At 47.8% G+C, this 19,946-nt stretch overlaps 1 protein-coding gene across 3 annotated transcripts in view; it reads right to left on the reverse strand.

Annotated features, from left to right (window-relative positions):
- Window positions 1-12,764: 12,764 nt before the first annotated feature.
- Window positions 12,765-19,946, reverse strand: part of CYTH1 (cytohesin 1) — an 88,859-nt gene continuing 81,677 nt past the window's right edge. For all 3 annotated transcript variants that reach the window (XM_060202852.1, XM_016193631.2, XM_060202853.1), the window contains exons 11-13: window positions 19,216-19,287; window positions 17,165-17,319; window positions 12,765-14,749 (exon numbers count right to left, since the gene is read on the reverse strand). In XM_060202852.1, the coding sequence (XP_060058835.1) occupies window positions 14,671-14,749; window positions 17,165-17,319; window positions 19,216-19,287 (306 nt within the window). In that variant the 3' untranslated portion in view covers window positions 12,765-14,670. The remainder of the gene's footprint in view (window positions 14,750-17,164; window positions 17,320-19,215; window positions 19,288-19,946) is intronic.

Genomic DNA, 19,946 nt, shown 5'->3' on the forward strand with positions numbered 1-19,946 from the left:
CAGGAATGTCCTCCTCACGGTTCTGGAGATCAAGGGCAGGAGAGGCATCCAAAATGAAACTGTGTGTGTGTGGTGTGTGTGTGTGTGTGTGTGTGTGTGTGTGTGTGTGTGTGTGTGTGTGTGAGGCAATAGCACAGTGGGTTAAGCGCACATGGTGCAAAGCACAAGGACGGGGGCAAGGATCCTGGTTTGAGCCCCCGGCTCTCCATCTGCAGGGGAGTTACTTCACAAGCAGTGAAGCAGGTCTGCAGGTGTCTCTCTTTCTCTCCCCCTCTCTGTCTTCCCCTCCTCTCTCCATTTCTCTCTGTCCTATCCAACAATGACAACATCAATAACAATAACAATAATAACTACAACAATAAAGCAAGGGCAACAAAAGGGAACAAATAAATAAATATTTTAAAAAGATATACTCATAAGCATTGGGGAGACAGCATAATAGTTATGCAAAAGACTTTCATGCCTGAGGTTCTGAGATCTCAGGTTCAAACCCCTGTACCACCATAAACCAGAGTTAAGCAGTGCTCTGATGTCTGTCTCTGTCTTGCTTTCTGTATCTCTCACTAAAATAAATTGCTTTTAATATTCATTTTTTTAAAAAGCAGGAAGAGAGATCAAGGAAGCATATATAACAGGGTGAAAGCAAATAACAAGGAGATAGGTCTAAGTCTAATCAGAGGGTTGACTATGTTAACCCTCCTGCCTCACCCACCAGCACTGAGTCAGGCCAGGGCTTAGGTGGGGGGAGGCAGAGAGATGGAAAGGGAACTAGGATAGAGGGAGTATTTCTGTGGATGAAAAATCATTTGTGCTTTGGACCTTTCAAACTCCCCAAATGAGATATTTCTCTTTTTTTACTTTTACTTTTTTATTTTTATTTATTTATTTTCCCCTTTTGTTGCCCTTTTTATTGTTGTTGTAGTTATTGTTGTTGTTATTGTTGTCATTGTTAGGACAGAGAGAAATGGAGAGAGGAGGGGAAGGAAGACAGAGAGGGGGAGAGAAAGATACCTCAGACCTGCTTCACCGCCTGTGAAGCGACTCCCCTACAGGTGGGGAGCCGGGGGCTCGAACCGGGATCCTTACGCCGGTCCTTGCACTTCGCGTCACATGCGCTTAACAGCTGCGCTACCGCCTGACATTAGAAATGTCCAGAGACATTTCTAATAAGAAAAAGTTGCCCTCTCAGCTGTGGCAACAACTCAAGATGCCTTGTAGCTCTAGAGAAGCAGGCATGGCAGTGGCCTACTGAACAGGTTTGTCACTACATGGCATTGTGCTGAGGGACACCTGAGACCATTGAGCTCCTGACCCAAGGCCCCAGGTCATGACCCCTGGAGGGAAGGAACAGTGTGCTCCACTGAGGCCCAAAAGCTGAAGAGTGGCTTGACAAGGCAAATGGAAATGACTAGTTTTAAACACTTCCAGTTTAAAAGATGAGCTGTTTGGGGGGCGGCCGGGTGGTGGTAAATAGCATAATGGTTATACAAAGAGACTCTCATGCCTGAGGCTCTGAAGTTCCAGGTTCAATCCCCCACAGCACTTTAAGCCAGAGCTGATCAGTTCTCTGGTAAAAAGGAAGAAAAAGAAAGAAAGAAAGAAAGAAAGAAAGAAAGAAAGAAAGAAAGAAAGAAAGAGAGAAAGAAAGGGAGATGGCTCATCTGGGAAGGTTCTTGCTTTGCTCTGTGCATGACCCAGGGTGGAGCCCAGCCCCTACTGCACTGGGAGAATATCCAGTGCTGTGGTATCTCTCTCTCCCCTGCCTCTGTCTTTCTATCTGAATAACTCAGTTCGGAGCTGGGGGAGCCCCAGCATGGGGAACAAACAAACAGAAAACAAAGAATTGCTGCTTAATTGCTGCCCTAAGTCACCTCTGTTTCAGCAGAAGGCCACTCTGCTGTGGGCCTTTGTTTACAGGACTGTGTGTGTGCATAGGAAAGAGCATGAAGGTGGGGCAAGAGTCAGCACCTCCCAGAGGCTGCTCTCTTTTGCAATCTGGAGCCCCTGCAGGCCGTGTCTGGCAGACAGTCTCCCCAACAAAAGAAAACCCAGTGCAGTGGGGCCTGCTCTCCCTTGGTCCGAGAGGATCCAGGGGGTTCACCACTCATCCTGTTTCTTCTTGTTGTCATCAAGGTTTCACCACTCCTAAGTGACCTTCCTTCATCTCTCAGTAGATAGATAATGAGAGACAGGTTGAGAGGAAAAGCTAGTGCAGCACCAGAGCTTCCATGCAGTGGGAGGAGGGGGCTTGAGACTTGAACTGGGTTGTGTACATGGCAAAGCAAATGCTCTATCCAGGTAAACTCTCATATTGCTCCAACTGTTTCCTTCTTCATAAGAGAACTCAGACATGATGTTTCACCCTCATGGACTGGTCCTGGAGGGCTAAGGAAAATTGGCTAGACCCTTTCTAAAATGCTTGGCATGATGGCTGCCTGGGACACCCTGAGTTTAAGAGGCTGAGTTGGAGCTTCCTAAACTAGATGTAACAGCATTCTGAGCTCTCTGGATCTGGGGGAGTATGGTGGGAAACAGGCTTGCTCCCCCTCCACCATGATGGCTTCCCCTAACCTACTGAGAGGGGTGGGGCGTGTCTGAGAGATGATGTGGCATGGTGGGTTTGCACTGTCAGCTTGCCCACATGTTGGTGAACTGGTCCTTAGAAGTCTCATACATAAACGGGGGTTCATAAAAGTGTCCCCTCCAAAGGCAGGGGTGAGAATACCCGCTAATATTTGCTGAGTTTCTGAGCCATCCTGGCGTGGCTGTGACAGGTGTGCATGAGTTTTCCCTGTTACCATTTGATGTGTTACCTATTGTCCCCTAACATTTTCCCTGTCACCCTCTGCTATGGCATAATGATGAACTCACCTGTTCCAATTCTTCTTTGTACACTGAAAACTACAAAGTGCTAGCTACATGTGCCCTAATTTCACTGCCGCCTTTAGCCTTTCATAATACTCCCTTCCAGCGTTTGTCACAAGCCTGCTGTCTGGTTCTCTTCCTTCACAGTGGAACACTTGGGCCACTGGGCTAATGCCAAGGAGCCCATTATGGCCGCTGAGTTGCTAATTGCAGCAAGAGTAATGATTTCCGGGGGCTGTCTGCATTGTGGGGGACTTTATGGGACTCTAGAGCTCTCCCTGGATGCTGCTCCTGCTGAGCTAAATCAGGAAAGAGCCTGTTGGGAAGGTTCCTCCTGACGCCTGCTAGGCAGACTGGGAGATGGCAGGGTTACTGCTGGGCTTCAGTGCCTGCATGACTCCACTGTTCCTGGAAACTACGTAAGTTTTTGATACAGGTGAGTGACAGAGAGATAGGGAGGGAGAAAGAGATACCTGCAGCACTGCTCCTCCACTCCTGAAGCTCCCCTGCCCCCCCCCTGCAAGTGGGAACTGGGGAATCCTGGTCCAAACACATAGCTGTGCCATCACCTGGTCTCTCTCCTAATCCATTAGACTTGGAGAAGTGTAAGCTGGATTCTGTAGTCTACAGTCCAAAGAGACAGGGCCATGCCAAAGGGAACAAACACCCTGGGCCCAAGAGTCTAGACCTTGTGGTTTGATTACTCAAGGCTCCCTTCCCCATAAAATAATAATAATAATAAATAATAATAATAATAAATTCTTTTAAAGATATTAAACAGGAGCCACAAAAATTCAGAGAGGAAATCTCTAACTTTCTGAGCCTAAGGAAGACGACGCAGCAGAGTAATCCCCACCCTACCACATGGAAGAAGTGGTAGATGATGAAAACCAAATGCTCCTGACTTCTGGAAATCCACGGCACAGTCACGAGGAGTGGGAGGGCCAGGACTTCCCTCTCCAGATGGTGCTGGATCCTGTTGTGGAGCCTGGGGGACGTTCCCTGATTTATGTTTATGTATATGAATCATTCTTGGGGGCAGGAGAACATGGCATTTATGAAACTAGACAGAGGGAATCTCAAACAACGCAACAAACAGAGTCAGGGTGTGTTCTCTAACCTGGAGTGTGGCTGAGCGTTAGGCTAAGGAACCAGGGGAAACCCGGAGTGGAGGTTTCAAGTTTAGCTTCTGCATCTGACTTTGCTCAGTCTGGCCTTTTGTGATGATCTGGTATTTTGAGAATTCCCCTAGGAGTCTCCTAAGCCTTGCCACTTCAATGTGGAGGAAAATGGAAATGGAGAAAACCAAAACATACAAAGGACCTAAAACTGTTCTTTCAAAGTCAGAGCAGAGGGGCCAGGTGGTGGCACACCCGGTTGAGTGCACGTTATCCTGTGCAAGGACCAGGGTTCAAGCCACTGGCCCCCACCTGTGGGAGGGGTGTCACAAGCAGTGAAACAGTGTTGCAGGTATGTGTCTCTCTCTCCCTCTCCCTTCCTTCTCTATTTCTGTCTCTTTCCAATAAATCATAAATAAATGATATTTTTAAAAATCAGAGCAGAAGGGGGACTTCTGGGTTGCAGCCCACTCCTATTACGCTTTTATCTTTTTTGTACTGGGAGTACTGTCCACTTGCAATTTAGAAGGAAGGACACTATGCTTTCCCCTTCTGACTACAGCTGTATAGGAGACTACTTCAGATAGAAAAGAAACTTAAATTGCTTTTGAATTAGCAATTAGGACATTAACCAGCAATGATTTCCTGGCAACAGCAGTTTCACAACAGGTCAAATCTCAATTTGAAGACATTATACAAACCAGAACACTGATGAGAAATGTTCTCTGTGCATGAGCTAAGGTAATACATGAACCTGGAAACAGGGGGGGCTGCCCACTCCACACAGTGTCTCAAGAGGACCACTGGATGCTGGATGGAGGGGAGGGCCAGGAGAGCTCCCTCTGACACAGCCTGCCTGGGCAGCCACAAACAGAGCATCCCTTCCTCTGGCAAGAAAAAAGAACCTAACAATGCTGATTTCAGATACACAAAGATACACTCCTGGAGAGGAGTGGGTCAGAGTGCTCAGTTGCCTGGACAAAAGAATGGGGGTCAGGGGTGGCAGCGGCATACCCAGTTAAGCGCACATATCAGCAAGTGCAACGACCTGGGTTTGAGCCACCCTCTTTACTCCCTACCTGCAAGGGGGACACTGCTTCATGAGTGGTGAAGCAGGTCTGCAGGTGTTTACCCCCCCCCCTTCAACTTCTCTTTATCCTATCAAATAAAAGGGGAAGGGAGGAAAAATGGCCGTAGTGCTGGCACCGAGCCCCAGCCTTTTGCCTGGTTTAAGAGCCAGCCGTGGCACCAACTCCTGAATGGATGGGCTCAGAGAGAACCTGAGAGAGAGAGAGAGAGAGAGAGAGAGAGAGAGAGAGCGCTTCACAGCAGATGCTGGTGGAAAAAAATGCCTGACGGAACTATTTATGGGACTTGATCGAGTTAAATTTAGTTATTCTTGTTGCCATGCAGGCATGAAGCCCTGTCACAGGAATGCCTGAACAGTTATGAAAATAGCACTTCACGTTTGCACATAGTGACAGCTAACAGTTCATTCCTGCTCCGGGACCAAAGGAAGGACACCACAGCTGAGAGTAGAGCACGGACAAAAAGAGTGGCAGTGTCTACAGAATGAAGGAAGAGCAGCTAATAACGGGGAGAAATAGATGTACCTGTCCTCTCCAGCCCCAAGGGAAACCCTAGATCCAAAAGTAAAGTGAAGAATTGGCAATTTTAAAAACGTCAACAAACGGGCCAAGCAGTGAGTACACACTGGGCAGAGCACATTTCCATGTGCGAAAACCCTGGTTCAAGGCCCCAGTCCCCACCTTCAGGGGGAAGCATCACGAGGGGGTGAGGCAGTACTTCAGGCGTCTTTCTCTCTTCCCTCTTCTTCTACCTCCCACTTCCCTCTCAATTTCTGTTCCTATCAAAAAGAAAATTAATGGCCTCCAGGAGTGGTGAATTCATCATGCAGGCAACTGAGCACCAAACAGTAACCCTGGTGGGGGAAAAAAAAAATCAACAAAGCAGCTGGGAAGATAGCTCAACTGGTAGAGAGCACTGCAGTTGCGTATCCGGGGTTTCCGGTTTGATCCCTAGCATTACATGTACCAGAATGGTGTGCTCACTTCTCTTGCTCTCTTTTTGCTCTCTCATATGTAGTAAATTAAGCAACTCTCTCCGAAAAAAAAAAAAAAAAAAGAAATACCAGCAAGACAAGGAAACAATGGCAAGATTAATAAGAGAAAAATAATAATCACAAATACATACCTGGAATAAGAATATAGTCATAATCACAAATAGGAAAGGTAAGGTCATGAGAAATCATTATCGATATTTTAGGCCAATGATCTGAAAGTCTAGACTAACTGTCTGAAACCATGGTCTCTTATATTAGCTATGTTCTGCTAACCAGTACTGGCATGCACATATGCAAATATGGGTTTAGTGGTTTACTGCTGTCATCTCTATTGCAACCTGTTACAAAGATTCATTGTACTATTTAAAGGGGAGGAGAAAGAGGGAGAGGGGAGGGGAGGGGGAAGTAAGAGGGAGAAGGAAAGGCAGAGGAAGAGGGAGATTGAGAAGGAGAGGGAGAGGCAGAGGGAGAGGGAGGAAGAGGTAGAGGAGAGGCAGAGGGAGAGGGAGGAAGAGGTAGAGGCAGAGGCAGAGGCAGAGGGAGAAATGTGGCAGAATCCTCTGGTACATGTGCTGCTGGGGATCAAACTGGGAAACTCAAGCATACAAGTCCTGCCCTCCATTGATTGGCTGAACTATTATCTCCAGCCACTATGGAGAGATTCTTGCTGAGACTCAATATATACTTAGCCTCCTATCCCCCTCTTTACCCTGAGAAAGGAGGGGACAACTCATGGCAACAATATGGAATCATACCTGTTATCTCGTAATTTTACAAATCAATATTAAATTACTAATAAAATAAAAATAGTAAAAAAAAAAAAAAAGAGAAGGTATGCATTTGTCTACAGGTCTCGTGAAGTGGACCTCAGCCCCTCTCCTACCCCTTCAGGATGCTGGGCTCCACACCCAGCTGGTGTACGCAGGGCTGGTGTCCTCTCCTCAGACTTACACCTTGCATCACTACTAACTCCCTTGCTGTAACTATGGGATCCAGTTTATGGCAGCTGCTTTTAATTTCTATGTAAGGGCAGTTTGGTTCTCTCCCTGCTCCAGACAACAAAATTAGGTTGTCACTTCTTAAAGTAGGTTGCCATATGTGTAATTTTTAAAAAAAAATAATCTTTTGAGATTTATTTTTGTTTTTTGATAGGACAGAGAGAAATGGAGAGGGGAGGGAAAGAGACAGAGAGACACCTGCAGCCCTGCTTTACAGCTCATGGGGCTTCCACAACATCCCCTCCCACCGCAGGTAGGGACTAGGGACTTGAACCTGAGTCCATGAGCACAGTAAGATGTGCACGCAGCCAGATGCACCACTGCCTGGCCTTTGTGTTGTTTTGCTGGCATCAGCTGGCTTCCTTTAGTGGGACAATATTCCACTACCCATTTTCTCCCTCAGCTGCTGCTCAAAACACCAGGATAGAGGTTAACACAAGGAAAGAACTTGATGTCTATGACCGGAGTCTTGCCCTATTCCCCAGTATCAGGACATAAGGACACTACTTATGAACTCAGAGTGCACCACTACCATCTGGCTACATCTGTCTATCGTAGGTGGAAGCCAGCAGATGTGCTACAGAGATCAGAACACGTGTTGGCAAGTGCCCAGATAATCTTTTTTTTTCTTAAAAAATTTTTTTTGTTTATTTATTTCTGAGAAGGCTAGGAAAGAGAGAAAGAACCAGACATCACTCTGTTACACATGTTGCCAGGGATTGAACTCAGGACCTCATGTTTGAGAGTCTAATGTTTTATCCACTGCACCACTTCCCAGACCACCCCAGATAAATCTCAAAGCCACTCCCTGAGCCCAGTGTCCTTCACTGCTGATGCCAGGAGGGCTGACTCCAGGCTTGAGGAGGGGGCATATGGGAAAGCACAGATGGGGGTCAGAGGCCAGAGAAATAATACCCTGACAGCTTTCCAGGAGCACGAATGGGAATAGTGCCATTTGTCTTTGTAGGTGCCGCCTGAACACCTGATCCAAGTGTTATTTGGATCCAAGCCCAGGTGGAGGATGGCTCTAACCTGGCAGCACTCCTCAGACAGGCTTTGGGGTTTTTTATGTGCAGTGCTCCTCTGGGGAGCTGAAGGGAGAGGGAGGAAGAGGTAGAGGCAGAGGCAGAGGCAGAGGGAGAAATGTGCCAGTAGGGGTGGTGGTGGTGGAGGGAGCTGTCCCCTCTACTCCCCAGCATGTGCTTTTGCACTTTCTGGACTGACACCATCCCCTGGAGTACCTGGCTTCGATTGATTTCAGTCTCTTTCTTACTCTCCGGCTGTCTGGGCTTCCCTCTACCCTCTCTGCCCGCAGGTCCTCTTCACTGGAGGTTAAGAAGCTCTTCAAACATCAGCAGAGAGAAACAGCAGGCTGTGCTTTCTTCCAAGGCTTCCAGCAGCACTAAGTGTCCCTTGTTCGAGGCAGGCTGCAGGCGGCGTGCGTTTGCTCGTGCAGTCAGTTAGGAGAGTGGCTTCTAGAAGTCAGGAACCTGGGCTTTGCTTTAACTTTCCAGATCCCTGGTAGACCTGCTCCACTGTCGGCATCACTTGACCATCTGAGTGTTCTATCATGTTGTCCCTGGGCTTACTGAGAAGGATCACAGATACCAGAGTAGTCACCTTCCTCCGCTCTGGATTGTGGAGTCCTGTTAATCCTGTAAATGGCTTGGTCAGAAAGTGGAAGAACTGGTTTAGCAGAGGAAGTTGTTTCCAGACTACCTGTTCACAGTTAGTCACTAACTCAGCCTGCCCCTCACTGCACCATGGATGGCACCAGCTCCCTCTGTCCCCAAGCCTCCCACCCCACCTCCCCAACACTTCTGCACATACCTCTAAAGGCACCGACCCTCATGATTAGTTTTTCTCTTTTAGAATATTAAAAAGATGGGGGCCAGGTGGTGGCACAGCTGGTTATAAGCACAGATTAGTGTGCAGGGACCCAGATTAAAGCCCCTGGTCCCCATCTGCAGGGAGAAAGCTTCCCGAGTGGTGAAGCAGGGATGCAGGTGTCTGTCTCTTTCCCTCTGCCTCCCTTGCCCCTCTGAATTTCTGCCTCTTCAATAAATAAATAAAATTATTTAAAAGGTAAAGTTAAGGGAACCGGGTGGTAGCACAGCGGTTTAAGTGCACATGACGCAAAGCGCAAGGACTGGCATAAGGATCCCGGTTCGAGCCCCTGGTTCCCCACCTGCAGGGGAGTTGCTTCACAGGTGGTGAAGCAGGTCTGCAGGTGTCTGTCTTTCTCTCCCTCTCTCTGTTTTCCCCTCCTCTCTCCATTTCTCTCTGTCCTATCCAACAATGACATCAATAACGACAACAATAACTACAATAACAATAAAAAAACCACAAGGGCAACAAAAGGGAAAAAAAATAAATAAAATATAAAAAAAATTTTTTAAAAGAATACCATATATATATATAGTTTTTCCCCCCAGAGCATTGCTTAGCTGTGGCTACTGATGGTGCCAGGGATTAAACCTGGGGTCTCTCTCCTGGAATCTCTTGAATACAAATCCTGTGTGTTATATTGTGTAAAGAACAACTAACTGGAGGGTGGGGGAAAATATCATAATGGTTATGTAAAGGGACTCTCATGCCTGAGGCTCTGAAGTCCCAGGTTCAATCCCCTGCCCCATCATTAAATAAATAAATTGTTGCAGCCTTCCTCTCTCCCTATCACACCCTCTATCAAAAGAAAAATGGGAAAAAAATTTAAAAGGCCACTGGGAGCACCGGAGTTACGGTTCATGTACCGAGGTCCAGCAGTTTGGTGGGGGGAAAAGGGGGAGGAGAGCAAGCGGCAACACACCTGGTGGAGCTCCATGTTAAAGTGCTCAGGGACCTGGGTTCAAGCCTGCAGCCCCACCTGTGGGGGGAGGGGCTTCGCAAGTGGTGAAGCAGTGCTGCAGGCATCTATCGTTATCTCTCCTTTCCCATTCGAGTTCAGTCTTTATGAAATCAATTAAAATAAGAGAGAGGGAGCCGGAGGGTAGTGCAGCGGGTTAAGTGCACATGACGCAAAGTGCAAGGATCAGTGTAAGGATCCCGGTTTGAGCCCCGGCTCCCCACCTGCAGGGGAGTCGCTTCACAGGCGGTGAAGCAGGTCTGCAGGTGTCTGTCTTTCTCTCCCCTTCTCTGTCTTCCCCTCCTCTCTCCATTTCTCTCTGTCCTATCCAACAACGATGACATCAATAGCTACAACAATAAGACAAGAAGAGCAACAAAAGGGAATTTAAAAAAAAAGAAGAAAACAACTATGAAAAAGAGAGAGGGTGGAGGGCAGTGGCATACCCAGAAGAATGCACACCTTGTGACTGTTTCAGGCTGGAGGAACTGGGTTCAAGCCACTGATCCCCGCCTGCAACGGGCCTGATCCCCGCCTGCAACGGGCAGAGTCACAAATGGTGGAACAGTGCTGCAGATGTCTTTTTTTCCTCTCTCTCTCCCTCTCCATCTTTCCATCTCTCCATCAGCCATCCCCCCTCTACTTTTGTCTCTATTAGGAAAAGAAAACAGACATGGCCACTAGGAGCAGTAAAGTCATGGTGTAGGAACTGAGCCCCACTGATAACCCTGGTAACAACAACAACAAAATAACGTTCTGCACACCCAGATGTATCAGTTAATATTACACTCCACTTAACTTTCTCACATGCTGGCTCCACCTGTCCTCCAGCCACACCTATCCCCAGGAATTTGAATATACACACACACACACACACACACACACACACGCACACATATATATTATATCCAACCCATCAGTCTTAAACTATTCTCAGTGCCTGTTTTTTCTTTTTTTCTTTGTCTCCAAGGTTATTACTGGGGCTCAGTGCCTGCACTATGAATCCACTGCTCCTGGAGGCCATTTTTTCACTTTTTTGCTGCCCTTGTTGTTTAACTTTGTTGTTGTTGTTGTTGCTGTCATTGTTGGATAGGACAGAGAGAAATCGAGAGAGGAGGAGAAGACAGAGAGGGGGAGAGAAAGTTAAGACACCTGTAGACCTGCTTCACTGCTTGTGAAGCGACCCCTGTGTAGGTGGGGACCGGGGGGCTTGAACCAGGTTTCTTACGCCAGTCCTTGCGCTTCATACCATGTGCACTCAGTCTGCTGCGCCACCACCCGGTCCCATCAGTGCCTGTTTTCTATGACTAAGGGTGTCCTATTAAAGAACCACGCAACCATGATGAGGTGCCAATAAATGAACCCTTACAACTTTGAATTTATTAACTCCAGCATATACACACACACATATATATAAGCTTATATATGTAATATATATATATTAACAAATAAAAAAATATTTTTTCTTTATTTATTGGATGGGGACAGCCAGAAATTGAGAGGGAAGGGGTAGATAGAGACACCTGCAGCCCTGCTCACCACTCACAAAGCTTTCTCCCTGCAGGTGGGCTTCGGGGACTCAAACTTGGATCCTTGTGCATTATAACATGTGCCCAACCAGGTGTGTCACCACCCGGACCCTTTCTTTTGTAGATGTCTTAGGACTTTTTACATATAAGGTAATGTCATCTGCAAAGATGGACTCACTTCTTCCTTTCCTACTCAGATGTATTTCTTTTTCCGACCTGATTGCCCTAGCTAGACCCTTCATTGCAGTGCAGAAGGCAAGCAGCCTGAGCAGATATCCTTGTTGTTGAGCTCTGGAGCTGGCTTTTCCAGCGAGGGACTTGGGATGCTTTTGTAGTGTGAAGTAAATCTGTGGGAAGGTGACTTAATGGTGTACATGACAGGGGAAGACAGAAGACAAAGACCCAAGGAAGAAATTGGGGATGGTTCCTTTTTTCAGAGATGGGGGAAACAAGCAAAGCTCAGTTGGCATTAGGAAGGGGAGGCTGTGCTCACAGTGGAGCAGAGGTCCTCACTGGACTACAGGGCAGGGCAGGGCAGGGCTCAAACATGCTGCTGTTAGTAGGAAAGATTCTGGCCAACTGGCCAAAGGACCTTTCCACCATGAGGAACAGGACATCTGTCTGTCCCTGTTGTGTGTGGCCATGCACCTTCTCTGCTTTGATCCTATCTCCCTTTTTAAGACAGACACAGCTGGAGAATGAAACACTAACAACTGTATCAGTTAAAGATACATGCCTTGATTTAAACTTGAATGTCTGACATTTGTTTCTTCAAAAAACTGGTGTGTTGACCAAGCTCAGTCTTTTTTTGCAAGTCCCTCCTGAATAGCAAACAACACACACAGACACAGACACACACACACAGGCACACACACACACAGACACACTTTCAGTGCTTAATATCACTGAAGTGCAGAGGAGAGGTCCCCCAGGAACACATCTTTTTTTTGCCTCCAGGGTTATTGCTGGGGCTCAGTGCCTGCACCATGAATCCACTGCTCCTGGAGGCCACCCCCCCCCCACTTTAGTTGCCCTTGTTGTTGTAGCCTCGTTGTGGTTATTATTGTTATTGTTGTTGTCGAGAAGGGGAAAATAGGGGAAGAGAAAGACAGACACCTGCAGACCCGTTTCACCGCCTGTGAAGTGACTCCCCTGCAGGTGGGGAGCTGGGGGCTCAAACCGGGATCCCTACATCCGTCCTAGCGCTTTGCGCCACATGCACTCAACCCGCTGTGCTACCGCCCAACCCCCTAGGAACACATCTTGAGGCCCAGTCTCTGCCCCCAGTCTTCCCCCTGGAGGTGAGAGAGTGTCAGAGAGCAAGAGTGATTTGGGCAGATTTGGAGTTTATTTGCTGCAGTTCCTTGGCGCTAGTTTATAATGCAAAAAAACTAACTGAACAATTAGAATAATTGTAGTTTTTTTAAAAACCCTGTCAACAACTTTCAGTCATTTATATTTTTATATTTTGACAAAACTTTTTTAAAACAAATACAAAATAATCTAAAAGGAGAAAAACTATACATAGATTATTTACACCTCTGATAAATAGACTAATACTGATCCCGGTGCTCTCTGCCTAGGTAACATCTGCGAGAACCAGAGCAGGAGACTTGCCGGCTACGCCGACTCCAGCACTGGCCTGAGATCGTTACCTTCGTGAGTTCAGGCGTAAAAACACCTGAAGCCATTCTAGGTGCATAGACCTGCATAAAGGTGGGGGCTAAGGCCAGGCCCCCTCGCCCCTTCCACCGTGTCACTTTACAAAAGCTATTTCCAGAGATGTGTACCAAGCCTAAAGTCTTCAGAGGAGCTGGGGTCCCACTGCCCTGGGGAGACTAATGGCCCTTCCCCTTTTCCCAGAAGCAGCACCTGGTCCGGGGAGCACTAATGAGGCCTGGCAGCTAGCTCCCTGCTCTGCCTGAACTAGTACACTGGCCCCCGCCAAGGGCAGGGGCTGCCCCGAGAGTCCCTGAGAGAACGGCAGGAGGATGCTGCACTCGTGGCTCCTTCATACAGGAGTAAGGAGGGTGAGACCCATGCACACAGGGCCTTTGGTAGGAAAACACAGGAGGCAGGCTTTTCCCCGCACTATCCCACCTACCCCCTGCTGAGCAGGTAGGCTACTCCTTCTTGCAGACCCCACCAGATGCTGGGGGCAGGTCAGTGAAGTGCCAGTGTTGAGACAGAAAAAGCTGAAGCCCTAGGTGCTCAGGTCAGACCTACTCCATCCTCTAAAACGAGGACTGGCATGGGGGGAGGGGGGAGAAAAACCAAATAAATCGTCAGGTCATCCCAGAGACTGTTGAAATTGCCTTCCTCGTTGTCTTGGGTATTAGGTATTTAGACCAAGGAAAAATGCTGACTTTCTACCTTAAAGCCCCATAAAATGAATTCAGAGAGAAGAGGCAGTAAGTGCCCACTGATCCTCTTTCCCCCCCAGTGCTCCCCAGGCACTTGGAATGGAAAAGCAGCTCAACGCCAGATGCAGCTGGGCCCACTGTGGATCTGGCATGCCATGGTCCTCAGAGCGTGGCAGGTCCTCAGTCTGACTGAGTCAGGCCCCTGCTGCATCTGCTGCTGCCTCTACTTTTTCCTCACCTCTTCCTACTTTTCTGCTGTCTTGCCCGACAGGCTATTAAGAAGCAAGCCACCAGTGGCCCCTGGAGTGCAGGAGAGGCAGTCTGTGCTGGCAGGCGACGCCTGGCAACTGCCCTGAGAGCTGCTTCTCCTGGGAGAGGCTTCCGGCTGGACTGGGAAGACGCATCTCAACAGATCTACTTTGTCTCCTTTATCGTTAAAAAACAGAAACAAAAATATATCTTTATAGATTGTGGCTTCTCTTCCATTCCACCTTTTCTCTTAGCATGTGGTAACTTATGGTAATGTGTATTTGTGGTGCACAGTTGAAGGCTTCTTCCAGGGAAAATCACCAAGAGGTAAAGAGTCGGTTTGGAGCTTTCCCCTCAGGTCTTCGTGGGGAGACTTGAAGGAGGCTGCTTTGCTGATGGGAGCTGCTTCTTGAGCGAAAGGCCCTAACCCAGGCTGGGCAGGTGGCAAAGTCCCTGTACTTTTGGTAAGTGCCCACCCTTCTCCCATGTAACGAAAATAGCAAAAGCTGAAGCTAGTCTCTAGGAATCCAGGTGATGTCTGGCAATAAGAGGCTCCTGCTCAGAGGCCCTCTCCAACCTGGGCTCAGGCACTGAGCACACCACTCCAGCTGGGGCTGGACTCAGTGTCTTTTTGTGGATGACACCTTCTTTTTCCGTGCTGCCAGCATCTCATAGAAAGGGTCCCTGCTGATGGCTGCCCTGGAAGAGGAAGGGGAGGAAAAAAACATGACATGAGGAGCATGATAGAAAAGAACACCTTTGGGAGTCAGGCTGTAGCGCAGCGGGTTAAGCGCAGGTGGCGCAAAGCACAAGGACCGGCATAAGGATCCCGGTTCGAACCCCGGCTCCCCACCTGCAGGGGAGTCGCTTCACAGGCGGTGAAGCAGGTCTGCAGGTGTCTATCTTTCTCTCCTCCTCTCTGTCTTCTCCTCCTCTGTCCATTTCTCTCTGTCCTATCCAACAACGACAACAATAATAATAACTACAACAATAAAACAACAAGGGCAACAAAAGGGAATAAATAAATAAAATAAATATTTAAAAAAAAAAAGAAAAGAAAAGAACACCTTCAGACAGGTGTTTCCAAGTGACACTTGTGGCCCTAACAACTGCCACTGTAAAGGCCAGGTCAGTGGTCACACTCCTTGCTGTGTCCACATGATGGCTTAAAGGACAGGCTTTGAGACATGTGGTGGATGTGACTAGGTGACCTTGGGGTGTTCACAGCCTGTCTACAGAAGCTTAGAATACTACACTTTCCAACAGTTGCAGTCAAACTCTGAAGAACACATGTCTACAAATCCACTGCTCCTGGAGGCCATTTTCCCCATTTTGTTGCCCTTGTTATAGTTGTTGTTGTTGGATAGGACAGAGAGGAATCGAGAGAGGAGGGGGTCAGGTAGTAGTGCAATGGGTTAAGCGCACATGGCGCCAAGTGCAAGGACCGGCGTTAAGGATCCCAATTTGAGCCCCTGGCTCCCCACCTGCAGAGAAGTCACTTCAAAGGCGGTGAAGCAGGTCTGCAGGTGTCTTATCTTTCTCTCTCCCTCTCTGTCTTCCCCTCCTCTCTCCATTACGACACACTAATAACTACAATAAAAAACAAGGGCAACAAAAGGGAAAATAAATAAATATTTAAAAATGCAAATATCTAAAAAAAAGAAAGAAAATCAAGAGAGAAGGCAGAGGGGGAGAGAAAGAAAGACACCTACCTGCAGACCTGCTTCACCGCTTGTGAGGCGACCCCTCTGCAGGTGGGGTGCCAGGGGCTCGAACCTGGATCCCTACACCAGTCCTTGCACTTCACACTATGTGCGCTTAACCCAGTGCGCTACTGCCCACCCCCGTCATTCTCCATTTTCAAGCACGTTCTGAACCAGAACATTTAACTTGCTTTTCAAAGAGTTTTCTGAGTGTGGCTTAGGCTCTGTGCCAATTCGCAAGTCTGACTCCAGCTTTGTTTCTGGCAAGGAAGTAACAGTCCTGTGAGCTGACTAGGGTCTGGAGGAGTCTCTAGCACTCTGCTCCTGGAGTGGGCCTTTCATCCAAGGGAACAGGTTGGGCAGCTTAACCCAGAATCACCTGGCCAGCATTATCACCTGGGTCCAAGGCAATCCAGCTCTACACATGCTGGAACATGGCATGTGTCCGTAGGTTTAAGAGAGACACAAACTGCACCCCAAAACCTGGCACCTGTTAGGACACTTCTGCCTATAGTGAACCTTACCTGTGGACCTGGATAGAGTCTACAGAGCAAAAACCAGGAGCGGACCCTGGAACTGCCACCTTTTTTATACTTCTATGACCTTAGGAATGGGTCCTCTTCTCACAGACCCTCACTCACCTCACAACACAGTTGGGGTGCTGGGGAACCCTGGACCATGACCATGCAGCTCTGGACCAGTCACTCTACCTCTGGATTCTCAGTTCCCTCAATTTGTAAGTGTGACAACTTACAAAAAGTGTCATCTTTATAATTAAGAAACTGCAAGTACTACAATTACTGTCTCCACTGAGCTGCCACGAAGAAACAAGGCAAACTTCCTCCAGTCTGGAAAGGCTAGTTGCCAGGCAGTGCTTCAGCATGTGAGCTGGTCCCTTTTCAGGCCCATGACAGACTTGGGAACCTGGGTTTGAGGCAGTCTCTTGATAGTCTGTAACAGCCAAGGATGCAGAGCAGAGTAGGGAGACAGTGAACCCTGTAGACAGCATGGCTTACTATGTGTGAGGCTGAGGGCTTACACCCTGGTACCACATGGAAGCACCATGGACATCACCAAGGGGGGAATTCCATGCACAGTGGACCAGAGGTATCTCTTGTTCCCTCTCTAAAACAAACAGAATTTAAAAAATCAGCCTGGAAGGCTGCTCAGCAGTGGTATCATGTATGTGTGTGACCCTCGGTTCACTCCTCAGGGCCGGGAGGAAAAAAACCCAAGAATCCGAAGAGCTCCTGTAAAGTCGTCTGGACTGGCAGTTAAGCTAGGCTCCAAAGCAAGGGCCAGGGTTGGCACAAGAGACAAGGGCAGCGTGTGAAACGGCTGAGACACAAGTATTGGGGAGAGGAGTCGCCCTCAGGTCAAAGCAGAGCCTGGTCTTCTGGACGCCACCTACTTGATGCATTTCATCCACTCCTCCTTCTCCTCCGGCGTCGGCGCTGAGATCCTGTACACCGTGTGGTTCCCCTCCACCACTCGTCCGTCTGCCTCTGTCTTACAGGCCTTGATGACTTGGTCTTTATTGTCGGGGATATAAAGCTCGAAACAATTCTAGGGATTACAAAGGAAAGGAAGAGTGCTTGGAAGACGTAAGAAAGCTGCTGACTAAGAAAAAAATGTTGATTTTCTTTGTTCAAAGACTTTTTATTCTGACCCTCATAAAATATAGGCAATAGACATTTTCCTCTGGAAGAAAAGGCAACCTGTCACGAGATTCTAGGAAATGGAAACTGCATACAAACAGCCTTTACTGGCCAAATTATCAGCCAGATACATGTTAGCTCTACAGCTGCTATACAGAGAATATGGAGAGAGAGAAGCAGATGTGACTTCATGCTTTTTAAAGCTAGACCAGCAATACCAAGCAAATGGAAAACATCTAGATGTCTGAAAGTCACGAATACTGGACTTAAAGTAGGTAGGAATGATTCTCTCTCTTTAGTGACCTCTAGTCAATGACACCCAGGAAAGGACAGGAATAAAATAGGCTCAGCTGTGGCTGAACATTTGAGATTACTGCCTATATAGTTTCACTGCTCCCAGCAGCCATTTCTTCTTCTTTTTTTGATAGAGGGGAAGAGGGGGAAGAGGAGAGGGAAAGAGAGAGAGAGAGAGAGAGAGGAGAAGGGTTAGTAGAGGAGGAGAAGAAAAGAGAGAAAGAGAGATATCTACAACTGTTTTACCAGTCATGGAACTTTCCCCCTACAGGTGGGGGTCAGAAACTTGAGCCTGAGTCTGCATACATGATAACATAACCATTCTGTCTGATGTGCCACCACCCAGCCCCCCCCCCCCCCAACTTTTAAAGTTAGGTGAAATTAAATCAAGATAGTACTTCTCTGGTGTTTATTTATTTATTTGTAAATATTTACAGGACAGAAATTGAGAGGGAGAGGGAAACAGAGAAAGAGAGAGATACCTGCAGTACTACTTCACTGCTTGTGATGCTTTCCTGTGCAGGTGGGACTAGGGGCTTGAACCCGGGTCCTTGAGCATGATAACATGTCCACTGCCTAGCTCCTTTTTTTTTTTTTTAAAAGCAAATCTTTGCAATTTCCTTCTTTTTAAATTTTTTCCTCCTCCTGCCCTGGTCCCTTCTGTGGGGAATGAGCCCAGGAACTTGCGCATGAATAGCAGCACCACCGGACAGCCTCCCCAGGCAGACATTTCCATTTCCATTTCCATTCTTCTTTCTCTTAGAAAACCAGAGTGCTGGGGGTCGGGCGGTGGCGCAGTGGGTTAAGCGCATGTGGCGCAAAGCGCAGGGACCGGCGTAAGGATCCCGGTTAGAGCCCCCGGCTCCCCACCTGCAGGGGAGTCGCTTCACAGGTGGTGAAGCAGATCTGCAGGTGTCTATCTTTCTCTCCCCTTCTCTGTCTTCCCCTCCTCTCTCCATTTCTCTCTGTCCTATTCAACAACGAATTGCATCAACAAGGGCAATAATAATAACCACAACGAAGCTACAACAAGGGCAACAAAAGGGGGAAAAAATGGCCTCCAGGAGCGGTGGATTCATGGTGCAGGCACCGAGCCCAGCAATAACCCTGGAGGAGGAAAAAGAAAAAAAAAAAAAAGAAAAAAAAGAAAACCAGAGTGCTGCTCAGCTCTGGGTTCGCAGTGCTGGGGATTAAACCTGGGGCCTCTGGTGCCTGAGGCATGAAAGTCTGTTGCATTACCACTGTTTCAATCTCTCTGGTCCCAGTTCTTTTTGTTGGAGAAAGGAGAGACGAAGAGAAAGACAGAGAGGAGACATCACAGCACTGCTCCAGTATCCATGGAGTTCCGCCTGGTGCTGAGACTCAAATCCAGGGCCTTGCACTTGGTCAGATGTACACTCTACTGCGGGAGTTAACTCCTGCCCCCACCTCCAATACTTCTACAGAGAACTGCTATTTTGTCCCTTGCTCTTGTTATTTTGTCCCAAAATATCTCACCTGAGATACTTACTGGTTTTTTGGAGTCCTCCACCTCCCGGATACTCAGGTTTTCTAAGGGAATGATTCCGCGAGGCTCTTTATCCTACAGAGAACAGAAGAGAAATCTCACTACTCTGTTTGTCACACTTCTCACTGAGGATACCCTCCTCTCCCTTCTCTAGACATTAAGTTCACAAGTCAACCACGGCACCCACAGCTCAGCCTCTGAAACAACAGTAGGGTCAAGAAACACAGGGGTAGCATCATAGAACATAGAATCTTAATCCCTACAGCCAAAGGCCTTGTCGGCACAATGCTGGGGGAGAGTCCCAGATGCCCCCAAAAGAGTTTGTGGCCCCAGCAGGGAGCCTATGTGCTCCTGCCACACAGAAAACCAACTTGAATCTTTGTCTGGCTCCCTAATTCTTGTTCTAGCTTTGGTTTGAAGTCAGAAAGAGGTTCCCAATATCCCAGAAAAACTATAGGATCAAGACAACATTTACTAATAACTCCACTAGACATTAAAAATGTACATAAGGTTGAGTTCAGAACAGAATCAAGTATACACCCCAACTGGCTTCCTTCAGTCTCAGCAATGACCGCTCGTGCACAGTGAACATGATCTTAGCCTTCGTAAGATCACTTCCGCCAATATCCAGCCTACCATGGGTCAAAGACTTCCAAATTCAATAGCTGAACTGAGCTAAAAGCCCCAACACCAAGCTTCCTATGTTCAATGTTCCACCCTCTCTGGATATGCAG

This window comes from Erinaceus europaeus, chromosome 12, assembly GCF_950295315.1.
Source record: "Erinaceus europaeus chromosome 12, mEriEur2.1, whole genome shotgun sequence".
In the NCBI taxonomy this organism is placed as follows: Eukaryota; Metazoa; Chordata; class Mammalia; order Eulipotyphla; family Erinaceidae; genus Erinaceus; species Erinaceus europaeus.